Genomic DNA, 27,733 nt, shown 5'->3' with positions numbered 1-27,733 from the left:
CCAATTTTCAAGAGAAAGTCACAACCAAACAAGCTTCAGGCCTTGATCTGTAATTTCTATTCTCGCTTTCATCTTTTTTCAATATATTCAAAATGGATATGTTCCCTACCTGGTCTCATTAATCCCTTATTTCTCGTCAGGAACAGTATACCACCATGCCATTTTATGCCCATTATCTTCTACAAGCCCCTTTTTCCTCCTTAGCTCTGCCTGCCAGTGCTTTCAGTGCTCCAAACACAACAGCTTCACCAGCTGCTGGAGCAGGGAGGGTACTGTGCAGCACCTTTCCACAGCAATACTGACAACCAAAGCTGTAACAGCAAGCTAGGAGGAAGGGTAAGTAATGAAGAAACACTTGCAGCAAACCGTCTTGCGTGTCAGTGCAATCTGTATACCCAGAAGGAACACTGCTGAGACTGCTCCCAGAGGTGACCAAACTGGTGGATGTTTTGTTCTTAAGAAATTCCTCCTGTAACTTAGATCGTGGGACTGCTGATCAGAGCACTCCTCCAGAGGCACAGCTTTTTGGAGAGAAAGCACATGGCTGCTGGCTCTAGGGAGCAACAGAAAAGAAACAGGGAGGCCAGGGAGTGACAATAGGCCTCCTAAGTCACATCAGCCAAACAAAAATTGCTATTCACAGTGCACAGTATACAAGAGTGCTGTAATACGGTGCATGCCGTCACAGTAAATGGGATAAACCCCTTCAGCAGCTACTGATCAATTGCTATTTTTTCTAATCATCAGCAGGAGAGAAATTACTGCATACATTTCCAGAGAGACAGAGGTGAGTCATAAAGCCCACAGCGGCCCTGCCACAAATGAGATATAATGATTTTAGACCCGATGAACACACACTTGTATTTCAGTAACTGTGAAAAATAATATCAGGAATAAGGCTTCCTTTTCATCTTCTGGCAACGGGGAAATGTATAGAAAATTTATATTAAGTTTGTGTATAAACACTCACTGAAAATCAGCCCTGTCTAAAAATATAATAGAAGGTGTAGCAAGGTCTACTGACCAGACACCTCCATTTAGTGCTGCATCACACCTCTCACAGCACCACACAACAGCTTACAGGCTAACAGCACATCTTTTTCTCCCAGCTCCATCCAGGTTCATGCCACTAGATGTCAGGCCTTGTTCTTTATCCTGTCTGTGGGTACAGAAAACACAGCTTTCTCCCTGTTTGAGTGAGAAATGGGCTACAGCTGACTGTTTACCAACTGTTGATGCCTACTGAGTCTCACCTGGGGTGATGACCACTTTTCTCAGGAGCATCAACACAAGGGCTGTATAAGGGAGAAGGCAGACCAGCATGGGCAGCAGGAAACTGAGGACCCTGGCAGCAAGCATTTAGCCCAGGCATAGTAGTATGATACAGATGAGCCCAATTAAAAGATAGTGACCACAGAAAGCGATATTTCCCTTTCCTTCTTTCCAGTTTGTCTTTTCTCCGATCCCTGTTTCCCCTATTTTCTGTTCCCCTGTTCCTCTCACAGTCTCCTTCCCTTTATCAGTCCAGGCACTAGTCTTGTCAGAAGTTAACTAAAGACCCAGCTTTTTGGGCTTTTTGCTTGTTTGTATGTTTTTAAGACCCAATCTTTTTTAGCCATGCTAATTCTCTGTCATGCCTCTGGGTTGGATCCATGCACTGTGAGGTGTGACAGGAGCCAGGTCTGACAGAGCAAAAGCAGAAGGAGCAGCTGGGCAGGAGCAGGGAGGAGACAGAAATTCTGAGTCCTCCCTGTGGCAGTCAATGTAACTGACTTAAGAGCAAGCTCATTCCTCAGTCTGAGCTCATGTTACCTTATCCTGCCCTGTAAAAGGCTGACAGGGTGAATCTTCACATCTGGTAACTCACCACCCTCTCCTAACAACTTCTAAGTATTTGCTCAGGGGTGCCTGATCAGAAAAGGAAGTAGTTTCCTTCCCCTGCCCCAGCTTTTTACAGTCTCCTACAAAACCAAATCAATATGTGTGTGCACATACATTGATCACATACATCATAAGCATCCCAAACAATAGTGGCAAGATGCAGTTCTCGGGAATTATTGCAGGCCCATCTCCACCGCGTGGCTCTGCTCACTCCCCATCAGCAGAGTTTCACAAACAATGTGACACGCAGCATGGCAAGCTTCTGCTGGGATCAGCTCTTCACCAAATGACCTCTCTTATGCTGCCATACACATGCCTCCAAAGAAACCAGTGTAACACATCTCCTGAGGCAGGAAAGGTAGTTAGCTCACTAGCTCCTGTCACACTTTCAAACCCCTGTGACGGCAGCATCAACAGAATTTAATCTAACCCTATGCTGAGTCTGTTTTGCCCATGTTTGTGATCTCCCTGTCCTTATCTCGTCCCCTGAGCCCTTTTCCATTGTATTTTCTTCCCCTTTTCCTTTGAGAAGCAGGAGTGAGAGAGCGGTTGTGGCGGAGTTCAGCTGCCCAGCAGGGTGAAACCACCACGCTAGCCCATGTGTTTGTAGCCACACAAACAACTATGCAGAGAGGATCCATCTGGAAACACAAACCACCACCAACAAAAACTTATTTCCACTTTTTTCCCCATCTGGATCAGATCACCAAGCCGATTCTCCATGCAAACTGCTCCACCAGCATGACAAAGCAGGAAGAGGCAGGGAAGGAGTGCAAGACCAAGCAGCCAGCAGTGGGGCAAGGAGTGCTTGCGCTACCTGCCACAGCAACTCTCAGCAGCCATAGCCTCATCCCAGAACAAGGCCAGGGCTCTCTGGAGACCTCCCTTGGTCCTCTGTCAGGAAGTAGCTCAGCTACTTCAGCTGCCTTTGAGAAGATGCCACCCCATTGCCTCCCAAAGCCTATGTGAACCACACGCATTGGTCATTTTGTTTCCTGGCCAAAGCTTGCCCATAAAGTTTCAGGAACACTACAGGAACTGCAGCCCAGCTGCTTCCGAGTGCTACTGAGCACTTATGCTGCATTTTATAGTGCTGTATAGCATTTTACAAGCATTAAATAATCAACAACTCTTCCAGGTAGTTAAGTTTAATTATCTCATTTTACAGATTCTGAACCAGACCCAGAGAGGTTAAGAGATTTGCCCAAGGCCAAAAAAACAATTGATGTCCAATCCAAGACAGTAAATCAGCAGCCGCTGTATGTAACTTCTCCCTGAGCCTTTCAGAAGACAGGATTTCCCCTCACTGCCTGCTGCAATACAAGCTTTTCCTGAAAGCAGAAAAGGCAAAAGCCCACCCCTCCCTGCCCACCAGTGCAAAGGGTTGCTTGAACTGCTTTCTGCCACCAGCTCTCCTGTACCTTTCAGTCAAGCACAGTCAAAAAGATGCAGATCATTACTCTCCACCTACAGCAGTAACAGTGAGTGCAGATCACACAGTGGTCAGATCAGCAGCAGATACAGCAACTCCTGCTAGGAAATAACAAAGGCTGGCTGGAGGAGAGTTAGTTTTAAGGAGCTTCACCTTCAGAGCACTGGGTGAAAGTTCTCCCCATAACTCTGTCAGCTGTTGGAGATTCCTCCACAAACATTTCGTGAGCATCTCCAGACTGAATTTGAAGGCTGGCCTGAGGTCAACTGTTCTTCTTAATTCTCTTCCCTAAAGTTACAGAACATTTCCAGCTCATCCGAATGAAGGAAGGATGATACATCCAAGTACCATCCTAACAGCAATGGCAACATATGACCATATTAGACCAGCCTGCCTCCTTAAAGTCAGTTCTGTGTACCAGTGTGTACTTCAGACTGCTAGGCTTCAGCAGGTTGCATCTAAGAGTGGTGCTCTGGAAACAAGCAAACAAGCAATAGCCCTTCCCTTCTTGCCTTGCATCAGTTATCCATTTTCATCCAGTCTTTACACAAGTGCATGTTATTGCTTGCTAAACAAACACCACTGCTCCTGAAAGATAAATGCATACATGGCTGCTTCTCAAAGAAAAACATGTAAATATAGGATACTTCACAGGCGACTGAGTTGTAAGTTAAATTTATACCTTGTTTTCTCTCCTGCTTTGGACCCACTATGCAGGAAGGCTGCCAAAATGGGTCTTAAAGATTGGGTCTGGTCTCACAGCCTTAACCTTGCAAACACATAAGTTGCTGAATAGTCCCTTTGACCAGAGCATGGTCATGACTTTGTTGCTGCTTGACGTATGGTATTTTGCTAAAATACAGCCCACAAACATGTGAAAAAATACAACAAATTGCTAAAGGATGAAAAGAAAAATCTGAAACTGTAAGATAGTTTGTATACTTCAAAATAAATTGCAGCTAAATACTTTCAAATGTAACAGCATTTTGGATGAAGTAAGACCATTCATAAATATGAAAAGTGGTACTGATTCTGTGGGCTCATGTCTCAATACATCTATAGGTTGTAAATGTATATGAATAAATCTAATAAATTAATTTACCTGATTAATAACAAGTTCTATAAACATGGCAATGTTTACCAAATCCCTAAGCATGAACACTTTCACACATCAAATTTAACAAAAACTTTTCTATGAAATAGAAAATGCTAGAATTTATTTATTTGTAACAGACGTTAAATGCGGCAACCTTTGTAGTTTGTCTTAGAAGATCTCACATGCTTACACACAGACACAGAGCCCTTTTTCCAAGTGAATAATTAAGGAATTACTTGATGTCTTAAACTTAGGTAACCTGTTTAGAACAGGAGAAACTTTGAATCCCAGATATTTTGCTTGGTTAATGGAGATGCAACATAACTCTTCCACTTCGAGCAACCTTCCAACTACTGCACTGCACCTCACCCTGACCAGTCTGCCTAACTACTCGAGTGCATTCCACCATTTGACCGTTACCCTGTCACCTCTTTGTTTAAATGACAGAAAACCTGAATTTGCCTTTTCAATACCAGTAACCTGTATTTCCCTACACATACTACAACCAGCACGCCACCTTGTCCCTCTGCTTCTAGACTAAGCCCTCTAAATGTCTATTGACACTTACATTCTACTGAATCTCTTCAAATACATGACCACCCCCCTGTAAAGTAGACCCAAAAAAACACTGAAGTATACAGTTAAAAAGGTGGTGGTAAGTGGTAAGTCAAAGCAAAGCAGCTTTGGTAGAAGAACCTCAAAAGGAGGCAACAGCCCAAGGTATCCAAGGCCATGCACAGGCGTCACCCACTATGGAAGGGTCTGTACCTCATTTCTGCAAATACAAATTCCAGAAAAACAGCCCTTTTTCTGCAAGGCACCCCTAGCAGTGTGTGTCAGATTTGCAGTCACATTTGGTATGCCAAAGTCACATTTGGTATCCCAAATGTGACTGCAAGTTTCAAACATAGCTCAGGTAGATCAAGCTGGAAAAGGAGACACTCCAGTCAGACCTGTTGTACTTGCCATTATTGAAGAGTTATTTCCCTGGAGAGAGACAAACTTCTTGCAGAAGGATGAGCTATCAAGCAGCCAACCTGAAAACACAGAAGAGAGGTCTGCCTGTGACCATTATGTCCCATGGCACAATACGACAGCACAGAAAAACTTGTGCGACTTTGTGGGTGCTGGCTTTTTCCCTATCAAGTTAGACGAAGCTTGGAAACATTTTCTGCCTGACAGTATTAATCCTCATTCCTAGCCTGATGAAAATTATACCTACAATATTAAAGTTTTATTTTCTTCAAGTATCAAATCCCATAACCATTAAAATATTTTCCAGCTCCCTGCTCAGCTCATCCCAGCCTACTCACTTTTTGCTGTCCTTGCTCACTTTCAATCTACCTGGAACAGCCCCTACAGGACTGAATATACTGGCAGCAGGGAGCTAAAAAAACATCATCAAACGTTATTTTGGGTCTGTAGCAGAGAGAGAGAAAAGGAGAGAAGCAACAGGAAAGAAACACCTGCTCTGTTTCATTATGGCTCTCAGCTTCTAGTAAGAAGAGATTTCAGAAGGTAAATAGGCCAAATCATGGTTCTGAAAGCCACATCCAGAAGATGATAGAGACAAAGATATTTAAACGCCTTAAAACTTAGGACTTAGAATAATCACAGCACAATTAATTTGGTTTTATTAAGTATTTTCCAGCATTTATCTCATCATCATGGGACAGGTGAAAAAGCACAGAGTCATGCAGAAGAATACTGCATCCTGGGACAGCCGCAGTAGCATCTAGGTGGACAACCTAAGTGGATCCAAATCTGGGTAAACACCAGAAAGCAAAGGGTCAGGTACAGCTTATGCCTTACCCTTCCTGAAACATTAGGCTTCTACCTGTCAGTGACTAATAATGAGGTAGGCAAAAACATCTTCAGGTTCCAAGCTTCTAAACTTGGAAACTTCTCCCATTTTATCTTAGGACAAGACCAAGGCTTTCATCCAAAGCGAACTCACAGTGCAGGCATCCATGGCAGCCCTCAAGGATGTGGCAAAGCAGAGTTAAACCCAATCTCCTATGTAAGTAGTCCCATCACTAGATTACTGTGAAGTCTTGCTCGCTTTCCATCCAAAAAATCTAGTCTGGACAAAAGAAGCTTTCCTGAACATGCTGTCTTGAGAAAATCTCATCCTTCTTGACCAGGTTTTGACTCATCTACATTTTCTGACAGGGAAAAAAAAAAAAAAAAAAAGTTTTTTTTTTGTTTGTTTGTTTTTTTTTGTGTGTGTGTTTTTTTTTGTTGTTGTTGTTTTTTTGTTTTGTTTTGTTTTGTTTTTTTTTAAATAGAGGATTCCCCATCCAGCTCTTAAGCTCCTGTGTGCCACCACACACTGTCTCAGCTCAGACATATCTGAAGCTAGAGCACAGCCTCCTGCATCTGTACAGGAAAAGGGACAGTAAATAACTGACCAGCACGCCAATAAGGCACTGAAATTAAGGACTGAAATGACTGCACCTGCTACTAATGGAAGGTTGGCTTAGTAAGTGCCACTGTTTTTCACAGTGGTATCAACTTGATGTCACTTGTTGATGGACCTTTACGGTGAGATCTAGCATCATCTACCCGGTGTAGGATATCATTTGGCTTACTCTGTGTGCGTGCCGTGACACGTCTCAGAAAGCACGCACTGTCCCTGCAGATGTACAGCACAGCGCTGCCGCACAGGCCCTCTCGCAGAGCACAGAGGCTGTGGGCAACATCCCCTCCATCTCCTGCCCTTCGGTTCAAACCACACTTCGGTGGACGTGATGCATGCAAGTCAAGCCGCCTACTTCAGTCTTTTGGTGCCTCTGAGAAAAAAGATGGGAAGAGAATACGCATTGAAGCAATGTTTTCTTAAAACATGAGAGAAACCAAGTCAAAGAAAGCTGAAACACAAGCTTCAAAACCGGCATGTTTTCAGAAAAAAATCCCTTAGAGACAGATGACAGACATAAATAAGCAGAGACAGGTAGATTAGGTGGTTCACAACATGAATTTCACAACCACCAACACTTACACACTTTACAGTCATAGCAATTTATGAGTCCCCACACAGCTGTTCTCGCAACAAGTGATTTCAGCTGAGTTCAAGCTCAGCTCACAAGCCTTTGAGCATGGGTTTCCTTGCTGTTGGGTTTGGGGGGTGATTTTTGCAGTTTCTTACACTCAAGCTTCTCAGCAAGTTCATTTTCCTAAGCTTTCTTGGTAATTAGCCCTAATCAGTATTCAAGTGCTGATTTGTAAGGCTATCTGCTGACTTAAAGGAAGGGAACACCTCAGTAATAGCCCCAGTGTTTCCCTCTGCCTTCAGAAACAGCAGCGATAAGGACAGAGACTCCAGCCATCTCAAAGGAGAGGGAGCCACAAAGAGCCCTTCTGATCACTGCTGGCATCTGGCCTTCCCCTCATTAGCACATTAAAGCTGCTCTGTCCATCCCATAAGAGCCACTCTGTCCATTCCTCCAGCTTCCTCTATGGAGCCATTTACAGCGCTGCTCTTTTGAAACCCCCCTGGTTCAAGAGGCAGTAACCCCTTCCCAAAGCCTGCGGTACAGCCAGTGTCAAAAATTCCCACTTACCAACAGGCACCCAGTAAGTAGAGGCCTTCTGAATGCCGGAGGTAGACAGATGAAACCCACATATTTAGCCTCGCCAAGCCGAACGTCCTAGGAAAAGTCTCTTCCCAATCATCATGTTGGCTTTTGATTTTAGATGACAGTGCACTCACCGTATTCGATCCCCGCACTTCAAACAATTCCCATTTCAGACCGGGACTGACAAGGCTTACATCTCGCAAGGTACAAATTCCCAGGAACAAAAGAAAGGTGGGGGGAACAGAGCTGTGGGATGTTAATTCCGAAACCTGGTATGAAACCATGCTCAGACACTTTGAAACTGTACTTGAACAGACTCCCAGCACCTGTTACAGCAGCAACATGAAAGCGTTATCTCATCTTCATTCCTAAATCAAAGCGTTTTAAGTGTGCTATGGCATGCCAATAAGCGTGCGTTCACTGCAAGAAGTTGGTTGGAGGGGGTGAGGAAAAGCATCTTTTCCTCCCATCATACAGATATTTCCCTTATGCACCCAAATTTTTGGGATCATTGCTAATCCACAGAGGTCTACTGCTTTCAAAATGGTGATTACAAATAAACTAATGATAAAAGGAAACACTGGACACTTTTTATGGCTTGAATTTTATGCTGCTCTGCTCTGAAAGGGTGCTTTCCAAAGGCAGATATGACTTCCCACTCCCCCCACCATTAACTGGTACAAGAACGCCAACCTACTTGCTTTATCTATGCTCTGAACTCATTTTCTTTGGCTTACTTTGAAATGGTATAAATATTTTTACCTAAAAGGAGAGCTACAGCTGTTTGAGTTGGGCTCAGATTCATTCTTCTACAGCTACCGTTATTCTGGGTAGACTTTGAGAAGTTATTTGTACTTTATAAAAGCAAAAGTCTCCAAGGAAGCCAATCCTTTTGTTTTGAAGAAGAAAGCAAAGTAACTGAAGGTTATGAATACTCACTCTTTCTGGGATTCCAGAAATGATATATTTGATCTTTGACTTGCTTTTCATTAAGGAAAAAATGCCATAAATTATTTGGTTTGTTTGCCTCTCTGATCAGTCAACTGAAAGATGTTACTGCTTTAGGGCAATGAAATATGTTGCCTCAATTTCATTTTTTTTTTAGTACATAAACTCCCTCTATCAGATTTACTATGTGGTTATGCATTATTAGAAGGAAAAAAATCACTGGGTTATAGCTTTTGAAACTCGCAATGTAATTTAAACAGCTCTCATCTCTGAAGAGTTAGTAGCCTTACACGCAGTTCAAGTTCAAAGTTAGTCAGCTAGTGGACCAAATTCTTCCTCAGCTCCCTTACAAGGAATGAATTGGGCCCATAATATATTAAAAAGGCAAAATTTTACTCAAACTGTACCTGAACAGCTGGGCTTTCTGATGAGAACAATCAAATGATGTCTAAATTGCTTTTATTCATTGCATTTTCTTCATTTTGGCAATAAAATCAATCATTGCCTAGCTTAATGGATCGTATTTATTAACAGCACTATTTTTTCTTCCTTCTTTAAAGAAAGGTAGTGGTAATTAGACCTACAGTGGTTTTATGGCCAAGGCTGAAATTTACCTGATAAAGCAAGTAAGTGGGCAGAGAAGTAGCGGGAAACTAACACCGCTCCAGGGAAAACTTCCACCATTCATGAGAGCAGAGAGCATAGCCGCAAAGCTATTGAAAGGACGGCATGGGACTGAGTGCCTGAAATTACACTTACTCCCTTTCCTGATAGCAAGTTGACTACGTCTCTAATATTCTGATATGATTTTTAGGAAACTTTTGAAAACTGTGAAGGACCTTTTACAAATAGCAAGAAAAAAGTACACAAAGAAACCCTTGCAACAACAAGATAAGCCATGACTAGATTTTATCACTATTCCTCACAAATGTACTAGAAGACAGAGGCAGGCAAGCCCAGGAAAATGTACATGCTATCCAGCTTTCTAGAAAAGTCCTCAGCAGGGGAAACAGCACAATAACGGGGACATTAGACGTGACTTTGGAGACCTGAGTTCATCGACTTGGCTGTAGTATTTTCTGTTTCCCAGAGCAATCCTATTTACTTAGGTTCAATAACTTTGACATAGTGTCTACAGGTACTCACTCATTTTTCTTGCAAGAACTTCATTTTCACTCCTTGTCCTGGTGTGTAGGACTACAGTGCCCACGTATGAGCAGCTAACCCATTTTTTGGCTTACTTTTATATAAATAATTTGCAAGGATCCCCCAAGAAGACCATTTAGCAACCTGTTCTTCTCCCCAAGATTCAGCTATGTTTATGCTCCATCCAATTCCTCTCCGGTGATAACCTGTTTTTTCAACATGAGATTGGCTTGTAAATTAGTTCAAAGGGCTTCTGGAACCACGGGGAATGTTTTTCTGGGGGGAGGAGAAGGGTGATTCTCCTTCGCCCTGCAGGTCACACAAGGAAGGGAGACAAGCCATCACTCAGTGCTGGAACATGGGCAGACAGAACAAGCTGAGATCCACCACCAGCGCTCTCCAAAATGCACAAGTGCCAGAGAGGTGGCATGGAGAGTCACCGAGCTCTAACCAGGATGGTTTTCACCTTTTGCCTTGCTTCCTGCTAGAGGCGGGAGGCAATGTGGAGCAGGTGAGTCACCACTTATGGAGTGGTCTTCTACAAGCAGAGTTGCTGGAGTCCAATTCTGGCTGGGGGTAAGCAAACATGCACTCAAGCAGCCACCATTAAGTCATTCCCTCACCTGCTGTGTACCAGGGCAGGGTCAGCCAGGGACAGCCACTGAGCAAATGCCACAAAATAGGTATAGGGCAGGGCCCTGCAGCTGGGCTTCATGGACCATAGGTGTGAGTCATGGGTCCAAGGACATATTTTCAGTATGTAATCACCACGTTTCCCCTTAATGCAATGGCCATTCAGTCATCCTCTCAGACTTCAAGGATAACAGCTTGCTCAGAATACAGCAGGTCCTTTTTACTGTTACCGTCAGCTCAGAACTGATATCCAAACTATTCCAGTAAATCCCACAGCTTCGTTGGCATCTCCAGCCCTCTTTGATTCTGACTCTTCCCTTTTGTGTTTTCCTTTGTTTTTCTTCCATGGCCAACTTTTCAGAGTGCAGCATTTGCTCTGATCACCGAATTATGTCTTTGAAGCCAACCAGCTCTGCTTTCAGTGCATTACTTCTCTCTCAAACACCTCTGAGGGGTTCCTCCAGGTTTTGGAATCCGCTGAGTGAACAGGGAGGAGAGGTTGGGAGGTGAAGCTAAAATAAGTTTCCATAGCTTGTAAAGCAATTTTAAGAGAAGCCTTGGCAGGCAGTTCAGGAATCACCCAGTGCCTGGGTGACTGAACTGCTACTACATATAGTGAGAGAGAAATGATGCTCAGTTCCTGCCAGTGTCTGCCCCATTCTCCTGCTATTTCCTCTCTGACCGTACCAGTTGCAAACAGGTTTCCAGCAACCCCAGCTGTTGTCAACCTGTTATTTCATCTGTCTTTCTGTCTTAGGAACCTCCACTTTGGCAAAAAACAGAAGTACATTAGCTCAGCTGAATGAGTCTACCAGTAACCTTTCACAAACAGGTCTCAATCAAATGGTGCACACTAAGTAAAGGCAGCACAGAGAGAGTGCTATGCTTCTCCAGTAGAGAAACACTAATTGCAGAAGCCAATACTTGGGCTCCCATCTAGAAACATAAAATCATAAAATGGTTTAGGTTGGAAGGGACCTTAAAGACCATCCAGTCCCACCCCCCTGCCATGGGCAGGGACACCTCCCACCAGACCAGGTTGCCCAAAGCACCATCCAGCCTGGCCTTGAACACCTCCAGGGATGGGGCATCCACAGCTTCTCTGGGCAGCCTGTGCGAGTGCCTCGCCACTCTCCAAGTAAAGCATTTCCTCCTTACATTTAATCTAAATCTCCCCTCTTTCAGTTTCAAGCCATTACCCCTTGTCCTGTGACTACATGCCCTGCTAAACTTCTTTGTGTATATTGCACACATATTTCTTCCTTTCCCCTTTCACATTTACATGGTATTGTCTTCATAGAAGATGAAAACATGAACACGGTGTCAGGTTTCCTTTCACTGTACCAACAAAACTACTGTGTGAAAGCCACGATACTACCCAGAGCAGAGTCCTTAGTCCCTATGTAAATTTGAAGGAAACCTTACTTGGGCAAAACTTCCCTTGATACAGACATGGGGATGGGCTAAGGATTCTCTGAAACAAAGAAAAGTTTGCCTTAATTCTCCACAATAACAAGTCTTCTACCTCCATAAATCATGTAAATTTGGCAAAAATTGTCACTGTTTCAGGTTTGAGGTAGGGAAGAAAACATGCTGGTAAAAATGTGGCTGGGCAGCAGCCACTTTGCACTGGGGTGCTCCTTGGCGTGATGGGAGGTCTGGATTGTGAACAGGAACAGAGATTCGAACTTTAGTCACCAGAGCCAATTTCTGCCCTTTTCTCCTTCCACTAAACTCTAGACATCATCATTTTAATCACATATAAATAATAACAAATATTGATTTGACTCTTGGTATATGGCCAAGAGTTATATGTAAGTATAGGCACAATAATTCCTTGAACTCCTTGCTTTAATCCAGCTCTCCGAAGTCATGAGGAGTGCAGCTGCTGGGATGGCTCCCCAGGGATCGCTGTGACTGCCCCTGGACAGGACTACCTCTTGCTTCTCTATTGGATCCCCTCTCCTCATCTTCATGCATCTCCTGCTGCCTTTGTCTTACTTCAGGACTGCCAGACACCCCAGGTATGACTGAGTGGAAGGAGAATGGGATTCTGCAAGGACTGCCAGCATGGCACAGGCATTTGGGTTGAGGAACGGAGGGGATTTTACTACACCGGGAGTTGCAAACGCACACATTTGAGAAAATGTGTAACTGTTTGCCTGAGCTGAAGCAGTTCCTCGTTGTTTCAACTATTTTTCAGTCCTTCGCATGCTCAGTTAACAAAGGATAAAGATTTCCTCCCCTACCGATGCTTCTGAGATCTTCCTAGAGTGGTAACAGGTAATTAATTGCATATAATAGCAACGGTCTGCCAGCAATCAAACGAATACCTTCAGGTATTTGGAACAGAGATAGAAACGACAATAGTTTCCTAATGTTTTAAAGCCTGGAAGAGTCAAGGAGCTTCGTTTTCAAAGCTACTACACCCAGGTGGAAGAGCAGACGCTTTTTCTGAGTAGCTCCTCCGTATCGCATGTCTCCAAAACTAGAGAGGCTGCAAAGATGTCGACACCGGCGCGCACCATCCCGCCGGTGCTCACCGGTGAAAGTCACCGGGCAAAAGCGGTGCCTTCGGCCGGAGCTCGGAGCGGCTGCGGCTGGCTTTTCGGGCAGGAGCTCGGAGGCTCCTTCTGGACAAGCGCAACCGGTTAGGCTCTGGATAGCTCTGGACAGGGGCAAAACCCCCAGCCCTGGCCAAATGCCGCGCAGAAGGACCAACCCGCAGAGCGGCGAGCACAAAGCCCAGCGGCACCCCAGGCTCCCTGCGTGCCGGTGCGGCCGGGGCACCCCCGGGGCCAGCAGCCCCCCGCCCCACGGCACCTCCGCAGCCGGGACCAGCGGCGGGGGCTCCCCGCTCCTGCCCGCTGCAGGCTGGTGGGAAGCCAGGCAACAAAAGCACCGGCCGGGGAGGCTCGGGGAGGCTGGGCTGGCAGCGGGGCTCGCCCCGCAACTTGCGGGCGACCTCCCCGGGCTGATGCTGCGGGGCTCGCCGGCCCCCTCGCCTCACCTGTTCAGCACTTTCCTGATCCTCTGGCGCACGCTGGAGGAGGAGGAGGCGGAGATGCCGCCCCTGCCGCCGCCTCCCCCGTCGGCCGGCAGGTTCTCGATGGTGGCCACGACATGGTTGGGCTGCGGCGGGGGGCGCGGCGGCGGCGGCGGCTGCGGCGGCGGCGGGTGGCGGTGGTGGCGGTGGCGCTCCGGGGACAGCATCGCGGCGGGGCTGCGCCTCAGCGGCCGGCGGGGCGCATCCCGGCGGCACCGGGGAGGGAGGAGACGGGGATGGAGGAGAGCGGGGAGGGAGGCGAGGAGAGGAGGGAAGGAGGGAGGGAGGGCGCTGCTGCCGCCGCCGGTGGCTCCGGACCCTCGCCCGCTCCTCCCTCACTGGGCTGCCATGCAGCGAGGGGCGGGCTGCCGCCGCCAGCCAGTGCCGCGCACGGGCTACCAAGTGGCGGCAGTTGGCGACCCTCCTCCTCCTCCTCCTCCTCCTGCTGCTGCTGCTGCTCCTGCCCACACCCCCGGCTCCGTCTCGCCCCCTTTGTTCCCCGCCCGCCGCGGCGGAGCCCCCGGGGCCGTGGGTGGCGGCGCCCGCCCCTGCGCTGCGCCACCGGGGCCGCCAGGGGGCGACGGCGACAGCGCCGCCACCCCCGGTACCTGCGGCGCCCAGCGCCGGGGGGCAGCGGCGGGCGGGACCCCGCGGGCCCGGCCCCTGTCTGTAGGAGCCTCTCCTTTTGCCAATGTCAGCTTTTAATATTTCGGTTTCCTCCGGGCACCTCGGCAGCCCCGGTGTAACAGGTCCGCAGGGGAGGCCCGCTGGAGCGAGGTGCGGTACCGGAGGGACGCTTCTGAAGATGGGGATGGCTTGCTCCAAATCCTCCAAAGTTGGTTCTCCGGGCAGAAAGCCGTCGGTGCACGCCGAACCTCGGCGTAATCAGATTAGGCTACTGAGATTCTCCTCTCTCCTATCCCCCCTTGCATGTTTCCATAAGGTTGGCGCTGCCTGACTGCCTCTGGAAGGCACGGAGCCCCCAAAACCTGGCCGTCTCCGCCAGCCCAAGCACCTGTGAGATGCCACAAGCTGCAGCCTCGGCTGCCCTGTATCACCCTCTCCAGCTCCTCTAGCACGTACCCATCAATGCTTTCGTCCCCGCTGTTGAGCCGTACCGGCTCTCCAAATCTGTGTCTGGTGGTAACAGCAAATATGCTGAGAATATTTGCGGTGAGACAACGCCAAGATAAGAAGTGTGTTTGCTTATTTCTGCTCAGCGGCCACTTCAGGCTAATCCAGCGGCTGGACGGAGCGGAACAATATTGTTTGTGCAGCTCCAATCCTACCAGTTCAACCACATGGATGCACACCTGCAGCCCAGCTTGAGGTCTGCTGATAAGCAGGGGGTCTCCTGGAAGCTCCTGTCCCCAGGACAGTCAGCTCGTTTGCTGCTTCTTACTGATGTAGAGGGAAACCACAGGTCCATGAGCAGATGCCTCTGCTGCTGTCATGACCGATGGATTCCTTGCACGCAGATCTGTCACAAATACAGCCCCAAACTTTTGCTCTGTGTCCAGCTGTCCAACAAAACTCTTTCAAGTTGCATTCATTTTGTCTCACTATCACACTGCACGCGTAGCATCACGTGGCTTTGTGCATTTAAAGTTGCAGCTTAGCCGTGCGGGCCTTTTGTCCTTGATTAGCCGAAATCACTGGGAGGAACAATTATACTGAAATCATTCTGTTTAGTAATATCAGCAGACCGACTGCATCGTGCAATCAGATTGAGAGCAGCGTATTTTAACATTCTAATAATTACTCAAGATGATGTTCATGTGGCTAAATAGCCCTTGCGGTCTGAGCCCTCTTGGCCTGATTTCAAAGACGGCGCTAAGTATGCTCAGTTCCCATTACAGCTGTTCCTCAGCTCGATGACATTCAACTGTGGCACGTCTGGCATCTTCATTGCTATAACACCCAAATTAATTTTAGTGAAAGATAAGGATAGGTTTTGGATAATTGTGAAAATATACACTTTGTCAAGCATCTCATCCTACTGATTAACAGGTGAACACACTAGCTGTTAGTCCTATGACCTTTCTTTGCGGCTTATGCTGAAGAAGTGTTTTACCTTCTACCATGAAGTCCATTTTTGAGTCTAGTTTTCCAAAACTATCATACGAGTTTAGGCCCAGGTTCTTAAAGGCACTGGGCTGGCAGCCTTTGTGATCACCAAACACCTCCATAAATAAAAGTACCTTTCCACGTCCAAATGAGTTTACAGGGGACGAAGCCCTTTTCCCTTTTAAGTTTCTGTCAATAAACAAGCACAGGAATCTTACCTGTAGGTGAGACACTCAAGGCCCACTCAAGACCTGGCAGGCCTTGCAGAAGAACCAGAGGCTGAACAATAACTAGAGGGACAACGCAGCACCAGGAAAAGTTATGAACAGGGTAGAAATGGCAACAAATGAGAGATCTGTTGCCAAAAAAATAAGATGTGCATACCCACCCCCAGATAGGTTGAGCATTCTTCCCTGCGTGTGGGGACTTGGGCTCTCAGCTAAGCCAAATTCTAGACAGAATTAAAACTCAGTCCTTCCTATTCCAGCTAAGACTGCTGGAACTGCTGAAACTGCTCTTCTGCAACACTGCCAGCATCCCTTGGTCCCTAGCTAATGAACAGCTGCAAGAAAAGCAACCCAAATTCCAGTGGTTGCAGCACTCCCCAGCTGTGGACAGATGTGGGCATTGTACTCACAAGGCTGTTTGACTTGTCCTGGGGACTCAGGCAGGCCGTGTGTCTGTCCCATCAGCTCTTTTCAGGGTGGGATAACTGAGGTACTGAAGCAGCTCTAGCCAATACTGGACATGGTCAGTCACTTCTCAGGCAAGCACCAAGAAGAAGACTAAAACTCTCATCTCTCTCAATGACTATTCTATATTTTATTTAGTTTATTAAAAAAAATCATACTTTAATTTGTTAATATTTAGTCATTTATATTTTATATAACAATTTCTATCAAACATTTGATTTGATGTAAATATTGCCTGATTATTAATTAATCGAGTATTACATTTGCATTTGATTCTCTACCTGGATTGAAATAGTTGCAGCTGGAGGGCATGAGAAGACCTTTGGCTGGCATGTTCTCCAGCTGCATCACCTGGATCAGCATTAGCTCGGAGCTGGGATTCTGTCTTTGCATGACGTTCAAAGGAGGAGGTATTCATACTTGTGGTGAGTTTGGGTCAGTGCTGTCCTGAGGCTGTACAGATAAGCAGGGCCTCACAAGTCAGCTTCTCGGCAGATGAGAAGCCAGCAGTGTTGCACCCAAGTGTCTCGTGTTTACTCATATGCGGATGTGATGGATGCACAGCTGTGGAAAAGCAACATATCTGCCGGGAGCCTGAGCACACAGCCCACATACGGTTCCTAGACAGCAGCTCTGCATCTAACGAAACAGGAGGAGGAGAACGTGGAGACACGCACACAAAGCCACTTCTCCCTCCCTCCTCACTCCCTTGAGGCACAGGCAAGGCGAGACACAACGTGTGGATCTCAGAGAGATGTGGAAGGCTCTGGGTGACAATGCCTTTTTTTCACATTCACCACAACAATATTTTGTGTTTCTCATTAGTTGCAGAAGGGAATATACCAAACTGACTGTAATAATTTTAGCTCTTGTAGGAGAATATTTACACACACACACAGCATTACTTTGTAATACCATTGGTGCCTGAGACCAAGCAGCTGAATCCATATAAAAAAAGATAGATTATACAATACAGAAAGGGTAAAATTAAATTGAATTTATTAGATTCTATCACCTTGGGTGAGCAACAAAGACACGATAAAAAAAAAATACAATAAATAATCTGTGAGTGCCTTAGCTTACAATTGGACAAGCTTCACGATGGGTTCAGAAATGAACCATCTGGGCTAGCTCCATTTCTCTTGAGGAGGACAGGGAGAGCTCCCATCTCACATCCGTTTGCCTGTGCTTCAAGATTTCTCTTGCTTCACTGCTGCAGCTATAATTTCAGCAGAGCATGTAGTAGCCATGTAGTCACCAGTAGCTTTTGGATGGTTGTAGATGTTTACCTACTTGCCCTTTTCCTAATTTGGCATCAAAACAAATGAATCCTGCGGAGGTTAATTAAGAAGTCTATTAACTTCCCTGCTTTGCTGATAGCATAGGTCACTCACAGACTCAAAACCTCAGGCTGGAAAGAAAGCTGAATCTCAAAAGAAAGAAACAGCAGCACATCCTCAGAAAGCTGCAGGGAGGCAGACAGTTATTTCCCTTGTTGATAGTCAATACTGAAAAAGCGAGGGGGAAGAAGTCCCTAATCTGCCAGCAAAAAAGAAATGAACTCTTAATTGTGTGATGCTATTTTTGTGCAGCCCAATAGCATTTCCAATCTACTTGTTCTTTTCAGCAAACCACATTACAATTATTTTTATTTATTTTATTGTGTGCTTCTTCTCCTTCCTCATTACATAATTAAATGTCAACCTAAAGTACCCTCTGATTTAAGTGTCTCTACTTGTCCAGAACTAACAAGTTTTTAAAAAACCCTGTGTTAGTTTGGTTTTGTTGTTGTTTATTTGTTTGTTTGTTTATGAAACAATAATAACCCTTTCCAACCTGTTACTGCTCATCAATCAGAAAACATGATACACAGCTGTGAAAAATCAAATCAATTTCTTCTGAGATTGAAGAGACGAGTCTGGAGAAGTCCTTTTTTACAGGAGGAATAGGACAATTCTTCATTATTATTTCTTCATTCTTCATTATTATTTCTTCACTTGCCTTTAAGATGCACACACAAATGCAGACAACTCTGCCTCACAGATGCTGTTTGTTTGTGCTGTCATCCCCCTAGCTGATGGGAACCCCTAGCACTTGGGAAACCCTGATGCATGAAAGGGGCATCCTCCCCTGGCATGGCCAGGCTGCAAAGGAGAGCAGTCTCTAAAAAGAGACGTGGAAAGCTGGTAGGAGGCACACCTTGACTTGGAATACATTTTGGGGACTACACAATAGATGTAGCCATCCTGCTTGTCCAGGAGCACCCATCTGTTTTCCTGCCTTAGGAATGAATCTTGCCAATGCTGCTCCCACATGCAGAGCTATCCACGTGTTTAGTCCCTTTTGTGTGAGGTAGGAGTGCTAGCCTGACTCCCTGAAGTGGGGAGGGAGACACATTTCACAGCAGAAGTAGATTTTTAATCTATTTGCAAGCTAGGTAATCAACAGCCTGACAAGGCAAGGGAAAGCCGGTTTTACAAGAGCAAAGTTGCCTTTAGACTAAGAGCTGTTTTACTGCTCCCGTTTCATTATACACTTTCAATACAGAGATAACCCAATGAAATGTAATGGCTGTGATGGGTAAAAGGTTGCATAAAGGGATCTTAAGGTCTTTCTGGCCATCTATGCTGCAAGTAAACAGCGTCCAAGCAAACACTTGAGATGAGCAGACAAAGACATACTTCCAGACTCCAGGCCAAAGTGACACAGCAGTTTTGCCGGACAAGAATTAAATTTAGAAAAAAGATTTCAACATCTGAAACAATTCACCTCAGGAGAAGAACCAGAGTGTATTTTGTCAGGGAAAAAGGCCATTACGTAGACTATGAAGGAATTGAAGAGACTTATCAAACAGAAAATATGCTAATACCAATCAACCATCTTATTGTTATCATAATATATTTCATTGATAGACTTTTGTCATGGGTAATAACACTTTGCTGTCAGAGGCCTCTTGGTTTCTAATTACTGCTGCCATAGCTCCCAGAGGTAAGAAAATGGCAGGGATGAAACCTAAATTAAACCTGCTGGAGAAGCGAGTGAGACTCACAGGACTGCAGCCCCAGCCCGGACCAAATGTGAGGTGCAATGGTCTTCCCTGCCTCCCAGCCTCCATCTCAGCCTCCCTCCCCAGGGCTGTGGTCAGAAGCACAAAGCTAAAGAGATGGTGCCTGAGGCGAGAGCAGAAGGGGACTCGGTTTCAAGAAGTAATCAGGATGGTGCTGACATGTTTAACTTTTCCCTCTTCGTTTTATCTGCCTGTTACAGACATTTAAAATTGTACTGCTGTGACCATGTCTGCGTCTTTGCTGGCACTGCTTGCCCTTCATGCTTAATTCAAACTTCTCATGTCTTTGCTCTCTGGCCTTGTGTACGTTGAGTCCCACCTGCCTTGGCTCCTGCTGCACAGAGCTGCCTTCTCTGAGCTGATCCACACATCCGTGACAACACAGCAGCGTTTTAATTAGTTCTATAGGGGAAGGAAGAGGACTGGCCTTTGCACGGCCTTCCCTTCTGCTTTTTTTTAGGTATAGTGTTTGTATCTGCTGTATTGAATCTGTAGACTGTAGGAAGCAAAAGTGGCTTTCTGTCATTTCTAGCTTCTTGAGGCCGCCTGGAACTGCCAGACTCCTGGTTACACCTTGAGGCCGCCCTGGAGTTAGGATATGCAGGAGTATACACCCCATTTTTCTGTTATGGTGATACTCTAAAGGCACTAACTCACAACATCTTTATGGAACAGCTTATGACAAGAACTGCTAGATGCTTAATTAATTCAGTCAAGCAGCAGCACAGGCTCCCTAGAATGGACAGTCTCCATTCTTAGAGGTTTTCAACCCAACTGGAAGAAGCCCAGAGTGACCTGATTTCACATCATAGCTCACCCTGCCATGAGCAGGAGGTTAGACCAGAGACTTCCTGAGCTCCCTCCCAAGGTGAACCAATCCTACAGTCCTGTGAGTTATCATTTTAGTTGTGCTGAATTGTGCTTCAACAGTATGTTTTTTGTTGCTGTTGTTGTTGATTGTTTGTTTTGTGTGTGATTTTACAAGGACAAAGTTGGAAAAAAAAAAAAAGGATGTACATAGGATGTATAAAGTGCCTTTTGCCACATAGAATTATACGAAAGTGAAAATATAATTAATGTATATAAAGCAAAAACACAGTGTTTGACCAACACAATTTATTTATGACTCTAATATATTGATAGAAATAGTTGAGATTCAGCTCTCTTGTAATTTTTTCTTGCTCACCTGCAAGAGCAAATGATCACTTCTTGGGATTATTGCCTCAGTTGAGATTCACAATGTATATTCATGAATAGCCATTTAGAGGTAACTGCTAATAACAACAGAGAAAAATCAGAATACTTCCTTCAGGAGAAACACTGTTTAGAGATTTTTTTTTTCCAGTGATTCTCTGTGTGGTAAATTTCTGAAAAAAAAAAAAATAATAATCATTTTTAAAAAATGACTGATCTCCAGATACTAGCAAGTTCTCCTTGGCAAAGTGTTTTTCATGTTATATTTTCCATGTTATATTTTCTCATTTGTCACTCTTTTGTAGGCCTCATTGGCAAAATACAACTATAACTCTGCAAGGGAGTGAGAGCAGAGATTGCTGTTGAGCCAAGTTCAAAAGCCAGTCTTCTGAAGGAATTAAAAATAAAGACAAAATACTTTGGTTGGTGGGGGGGGAAGGGGGGGGGGAAGGAAAATACACCTGCTAGTCACACTTGCAAATAAGTCAATATGTTTTTTTGTGATTAATGGAAGTTATCATCAAGTTCAAGGCTTTATGTAATTGTTATTTATTATTTTAGTTCTGAAGTACTGAAATGTCATCAGCAGACATGATTAATAGGACAAATTGTGCTTAGGAAGATTTTACCTAATGAGGTCATTATGTCATCAGCAGTGTTCAAAAAAAAAAAAGATGGATAAATGGGAAGTTGAATTATTTCAGTGTTTAATCCTGCTTGATTCCAGAGGTTAGATTGATGATCAGAGAAGTTAAGTCCCACAGTAAGTTTTACAATCGAAGAATATGCTAATGGTTAATAAAGGATTCTCTGAATGAACACAGAATTTTGAAAAGAGATATGGAAAACAGGGTCCATGGGAAAAAGCACTGAATTAAATTCAGCTCTTGTACTTTCACTGAGTATCATGCTAGCTCCTTTTGACTTGTTCCTCTTAACTTGTTCTTAGAGCAATTTCAGCTGTCTTCCAGGTTAAACAATAGATGCAGGACTTAGATGGAAATTTTACCTGTTTTTAGCTGGATGCCTTTTGCTTCACATGCAGAAATTGCTCTGGCAAACATGTCTTTTCTTCTTTATTTGCACATGCACATTTCCTCTTTCTTTGCACTTTGTACCTAACTGCAAAGCAGTATCCCTGCCCTGCTCTGCACTTAGGATGAAGAGCAGAGGAGTAGGATGAAGAATGTGCTTGTCCTGACATACACACAACCAGGACTTGCTCCTTACTACACTGGAATAAATGAACATGTATATCATATTCTGGAGAGTATTTATTCTGTTATGCCAACCAAAGCAAGAGCTATCCTCTGCAATAAGAACTTCTTTGCAGGCAGATATAATGCCTGTGTTGAAGTAAAAGCAAGTAAATCCCACCATAATGTGCCCCTGCACATACTGTGAAACCCTTCCCAAGGAAGCAGGGCCTAGACAGCAGAGCTTAAATCCAGTCAAGGCAACTATGACTGCTTTTCGGCTTTCTCTGACTCAGTAACCCAGAAACACTGGAGACAAAGTACCAACGGGTGCTAGACGTACAAAACATTGCACAGCTGGACTTGAGGGCTGACTCGTACCCACCAAGATGTATTGCCTGACAGCTAGTCCTGTGAACTGGTGCCAACTGTCCTATGAAGAGCCTGCCAGGCCAGATCTGTCTGCTTCCTGAGCTATTCCTCCCTTTCCTTGGACAAGCATGGACTGCACTTGCACAGTCAGATTCAGCTCTCTCCACCTCAACCTACCCACCCAAGGAATTTCTCAGTAAGAAAGATGGGCAGCAAAACTAATGTTACTGCAGGGAAAGTGTCCTTCTAAAGTGTATGAAATGTATTAAGACATTTCAAATTTTACTTCAAAGAATTTTAATAAATAATGGTGAAGATCTGTGATATGAAACCAGGGCTCACCCTATGCTTGAGACTCTCCGAAATTGTTCAGGAGCTGTTGGCCAACAGCTGGTGCAGCCTCACCTCTAGTACCATGTGCGGGTTTGGGCACCACAGTACAAGAAGGACATAAACCTTTAAAGAGTGTCCAAAGGAGGGCTACAAAGATGATGAAGGGTCTAGAGGGGAAGGCATATGAGGAGCAGCTGAGGTCCCTTGGTTTGCTCAGCCTCAAGCAGAGCAGGCTGAGGGGAGGCCTCATGGCAGCCTGTAGCTCCCTCACAAGGGGAGCGGAGGGGCAGGTGCTGAGCTCTGCTCTCTGGGGACAGCAACAGGACCTGAGGGGATGGCATGGAGCTGGGACAGGGGAGGGTTGGGCTGGGGCTTAGGGAAAGGTTCTGCACCCAGAGGGTGGTCAGGCACTGGGACAGGCTCCCCAGGGCAGTGGTCATGGCACTGAGCCTGCCAGAGCTAAGAAGCATTTGGACAACGCTCTCAGACACGTAGTCTGATTTTTGTGTGGTCCTGTGTGAAGCCAGGAGTTGGACTCAATGATCCTTGTGGGTCCCTTCCAACTCAGGATATTTTATGATTCTATGATTCTGGGCAAGGAAGAGCAGAGGGGTGATACAAGTAGCATTCTCAGTACTGTGGCCTAGGAGCATAAAAAACCATGAGTCCTTGGCAGAATGGCATCTGCCAGTCAGGCAGTGTCAGCTGCTTGGTGCTTTGTGTTAAAAGAGTGCTGAATTTTATGATCTCCAAAATCCCCTAAATCATTGATGCAATGGCTCCTCATGGAGTACTTACTTATTCCAGATGATGATCTTCTGGATCCCAGAAAGTAGAATGTCCAAGCCATGCCTCATGACAAGATACCAGTTTGTGCATTCACACTGAGCTGGTGGTAAACAGTGTACAAAAGCTGTAGTGAAGCAAAGCAATTTGAGGAATATTATCATAACTGATTATGGCATTTCCACCTGCTGGGCCAGCTATTGGACAAGAACTCCCTGTGGGTGACATTCATCCCTGTATGAAGGGATTACGACAAGAAATTATATGTTTCAGTCATGTTACTTAAAATGCAATAATACTGTACAAGTAGAATGAAAATTATGTGCTGGTTCTTCCCAAGAGGCTGGACTTCAGACATAGTAAGACATTCTCTCCTTGCTTTGCAGACTACTTTGAGGTTTCCGTACTCAGAGGAAGTATTTACACAGAGTAGCTCACACTGAACATGTTTGATGATAATGCAGCAGTAATCTGTGCACAGAACAAGATAGAAATCTTTCCAGGCTGCAGCTGTAAGGTTATGCCACCAGCTTTCTGAAAGGTCCTGAGGGTTTAAGAGCTACATTAGCGCAACAAAACACACTCAGAAAATGCCAGTGTGACCATTTCATAGACTTTCAGCATGAAACGTGAAAACCCCCTGAGCATACTCTGGAAGCCCAACCATATTTTTTCACAAGTCCTACCATGTCCCTGAAGGTCATCACCACTGATGTTTCTGACACAGGGAGCTCTTTCAGAGCCTGTCATGGTGTTTTGAGATGCTTCTGCAGCAGATGAAAAGGTTCCTCCAGCAGAGGGAATTGTCTGTGTATAGTAAAAATTAATGATGAGAAATGACAGTTAAATGGGCAATGCTTATCAGATGAAAAATACAAGATTATAACCATCATCACTGCTGTCAGATTTCCTACTCCCCAAACCCACCATACATTTTGCCTCTTTCTGCTACCTCTGTGCCTTGTTCTCCCTCTTGTCCCATAATTTCTTGTGCTCTTTGCAACATGCAATATGATATCAGCAAGCTCCAGTTTGGTCCAGAAAACCTATACTTTGACTTTCTTCCTTACATTGTGATTTTGCCAGCATTAGATAAGTGTGTTGGTTAAAAAATAATCATGATTGGCATTCATGGCAAGAGCAGAACTGATGCAAGATAAATCAATATGAACATGGGTGACACCAGCTTCAGTACATTTATCATAGTAATTTATATAAGTCTAAATCAATTTAATTAAACCAGCTTACTTTTCTGGTAGAGACAAGGCCTTACAGTGTGCCAAATTTAATCCATTGACTGGATTAAAATAATAAAAAAGGGGTAGCTGGTGATTCTCATGTTCAAGCCAATGAGTGGCTGGTAATGTCACAGAGAAGGAGCTATATGAAGATAGTTGAAGATGGTCTTAAAAGAAAAAAATTATTCAGAACGAAGAAATTTCCCTTATAGTGCATGTGCATCAGGCAAACATGACTACTTTGACAAAGTTCAAGTAGAGTATCATTTGCAAGTTTCTTTAGTGTCATGGGGTATTTTGGGACACAGTGGTCCCAGCCATGAACAAATATTCTCCCTGGCTGAAATGTTCATAGAATAAAATGGTAGGCTATTGAGCCCTTCCAAAGGAGAACATTTTGCTCAGTTGGGTCCAGTGTCATTTTTATCAAACTCAGTTTTGTAGAGCTCATCAGCTATAACAAGTCAAGGAGTGACTTCATCATCCCCTCTTTCTATTACAGAGACAAGCTCTTAGGAAACATAATTTTCAAGCCCCTCCATTACAGCCCATAGTGAAGATGACTTATTGTCATGTCATTATTGCTGGAAGTCCGTGTGGATGCACTATGACCACGCTATAGCTGACATCAGACTTTAAAGTTGTGTTACTAACTTAGAATTTTCCCCTGTAACAAGGTCAAGGATTTTATGCACAGACCACAAGTAAATGCAAATATATTTGCTGTATTATTCCCCAATTCCCCAAAAAAGACCTTATTTTTCTCTAATGCACAGTCCATTTTCAGAGCACATAGAGTTTATATGAACAAGATGGAACATATTTTGTAGATGTGGCTTTCTGTTGTTCATCTTCCCTCCCTTCCCCACTCCAAAACAGCGTGAGGATCTTATATGCCTTGATGACTGTCATTTCTTTTAAACCAAACTATTGAAGATTGTATACATAAAGTTTTTCATTCTGGGTAAGTTAATTCTTTCACCAAACACTGATTTCCCAGAAGGAAGGAAGGAAGGAAGGAAGGAAGGAAGGAAGGAAGGAAGGAAGGAAGGAAGGAAGGAAGGAAGGAAGGAAGGAAGGAAGGAAGGAAGGAAGGAAGGAAGGAAGGAAGGAAGGAAGGAAGGAAGGAGACAAAAACTATTCCAAACTGTCCCTAAAAAAATTAAAAGTCTGTTGTTTGTTTTTTGTTTTGTTTTGTTTTGTTTTCTGCCTGAGATCAGGTAAGATTTCTCTTCAGCACACAAACATTCTCATATGACTACTTGTATTCTTCTGATCTCTGAAACTCAAGAGGTCTAATTTTATTTGGTCTACTTACTCCTGTCTGGTTTCTGACTCTGCTTTTTTTCACCAGGGTCTGCGTAGTGTCTAAGGAGCAAATCATGGCAAATTGCTCCTGTCTTATCTAGCTAATAGCTACACCAACACGATGAGCAACAGCAAAAGAAGCAAGATGGGAGTTTGAACAACAATAATGCAAAATGTTTGGTAAAACAGACATAAGAGGATAAAGAAAAGATAGAACTGGGAAACCTTCAATGTTGCACTCATATTACGTTCCTTCCTACCATGTTTAATTATTCTTTCCACTATTTGCAGAACTGACTGTCATAGTGCTTCCTCAAGACTACCCTCTATCTTTTACCCCACAAATAAATACATTTAATTAGTGCATGGAGACTCCTGAATTATGGGCCACTACTATTGCAATAGTAGCGTGATACTTTTCTCCATCCTCCTCTAGCAAGCATTTTTGTTCTGTCCTATTTGATTCTCTCATCCTCCTTGGCAACGTGCAGTGTAGGATAAAATGGTCTTGTCTATCATAGCAAAATAACAGGTAAATAATGTTGTCTTGAGTCTTATGTGATATGTGATACGTGTTTCAAACTTTACCAGGCTTTTACGCTGATTGGTGAAAAATGGAAGTTTCCCACTGAGTGTTTTCCACTACTGAACAAAAATAATTTGTATTTAGAGCTCTCTTTAGTAATTTGCTGGCCAGTTATAGTTAGGCAGTGTAACATAGTATAGTATAGCATAGCATAGAATAGTATAGCATAGCATAGCGTAGCATAGTATAGCATGGTGGTATATAGTACTAGCAGTACAGTAATTTGGTGGCCAGCAAAAAGTTAGACTTTTAGAGCTGTCAGAAGACTAACCTCGAAGTACACAGATGGACATCACCCTCTATAGCAACGAGATTACTGAGACCTGAATCCATTCCTTCACAGCCAGCTGGGGCGTAGGAAATAATGAGTCTGAATTTAGGGAGCACCATCTCTTGCTCCAGTCTGGATCACTGTCATAGGCCCAAATGTTAGGGCTCTTGACAGTAGCTAAGAAAACACAGCTGCAGCACAGATTGGTCCAGCTGAGCTCTGAAAATTTGAACTGTTAAGTTCACCCCCAAACCTGTGTCTCCTGCACAGGTAAACTGAATTTAATTATAAGGGTGATATTTAAAGAACAAGGGGATAGTTAAAATTGGACTCCGATTTTGTGGCTTTATGAGACAGGGTCTCTTGTGGCGGTACCAGCAAGGGGAGCTGAGCAAGCAGCGGTGTGTGGGGAGCTGCCCCTTAGTACTTCTGGTTCTGCTGCTGTGGAAGACTTCATCTTACGAAAGCTCAGCTGAGGTAAGGTCCGGGTGTCACCAGATGTATAAGGCACAGGTAAAGTCTGCTGTGATCCTGTCACTTGTGTTCTTCAGACTACCACTCATCTGGTCAACAAAGAGCAGCACTAAATTAAATAATTGAATATTAAGGTAGATTAAGTGACCTAATTTGCAGAAGTGTAGCTCCTACTGGTATCACATTCAGCCAAATTTCTGGAATCAGTTTCACAGTACATTGATTCAGATTTGTCTTCATGCAGAACTACGGTGAAAGGGAACTTCGTATCTGTGTCTACTTGAGGAAAACCCTGTCTGCAGCCTGGTATTATAGTACTTAGATTATCTCTGCTTCCTTACCTGTAAAAAGATAATCACACTGCCCAACTTTCCAAAGAGCCTTCATGT

The 27,733-nt window shown here is 44.6% G+C and overlaps 1 protein-coding gene across 3 annotated transcripts in view; it reads right to left on the bottom strand.

Annotated features, from left to right (window-relative positions):
- The window catches only part of SLC35F1 (solute carrier family 35 member F1), a 248,474-nt gene extending 234,328 nt beyond the window's left edge, over positions 1-14,146 (bottom strand). For 2 of the 3 annotated variants that reach the window (XM_084512332.1, XM_084512333.1), the window contains exon 1: positions 13,725-14,146. In XM_084512332.1, the coding sequence (XP_084368458.1) occupies positions 13,725-13,927 (203 nt within the window). In that variant the 5' untranslated portion in view covers positions 13,928-14,146. The remainder of the gene's footprint in view (positions 1-13,724) is intronic. The other variant, XM_084512331.1, reaches the window with a different exon arrangement.
- Between the last annotated feature and the right edge of the window lie 13,587 nt (positions 14,147-27,733).

This window comes from Aythya ferina (assembly GCF_964211825.1).
Source record: "Aythya ferina genome assembly, chromosome: 3".
NCBI classification, from domain to species: domain Eukaryota; kingdom Metazoa; phylum Chordata; class Aves; order Anseriformes; family Anatidae; genus Aythya; species Aythya ferina.
This window is presented reverse-complemented; position numbering and strand designations above follow the sequence as displayed.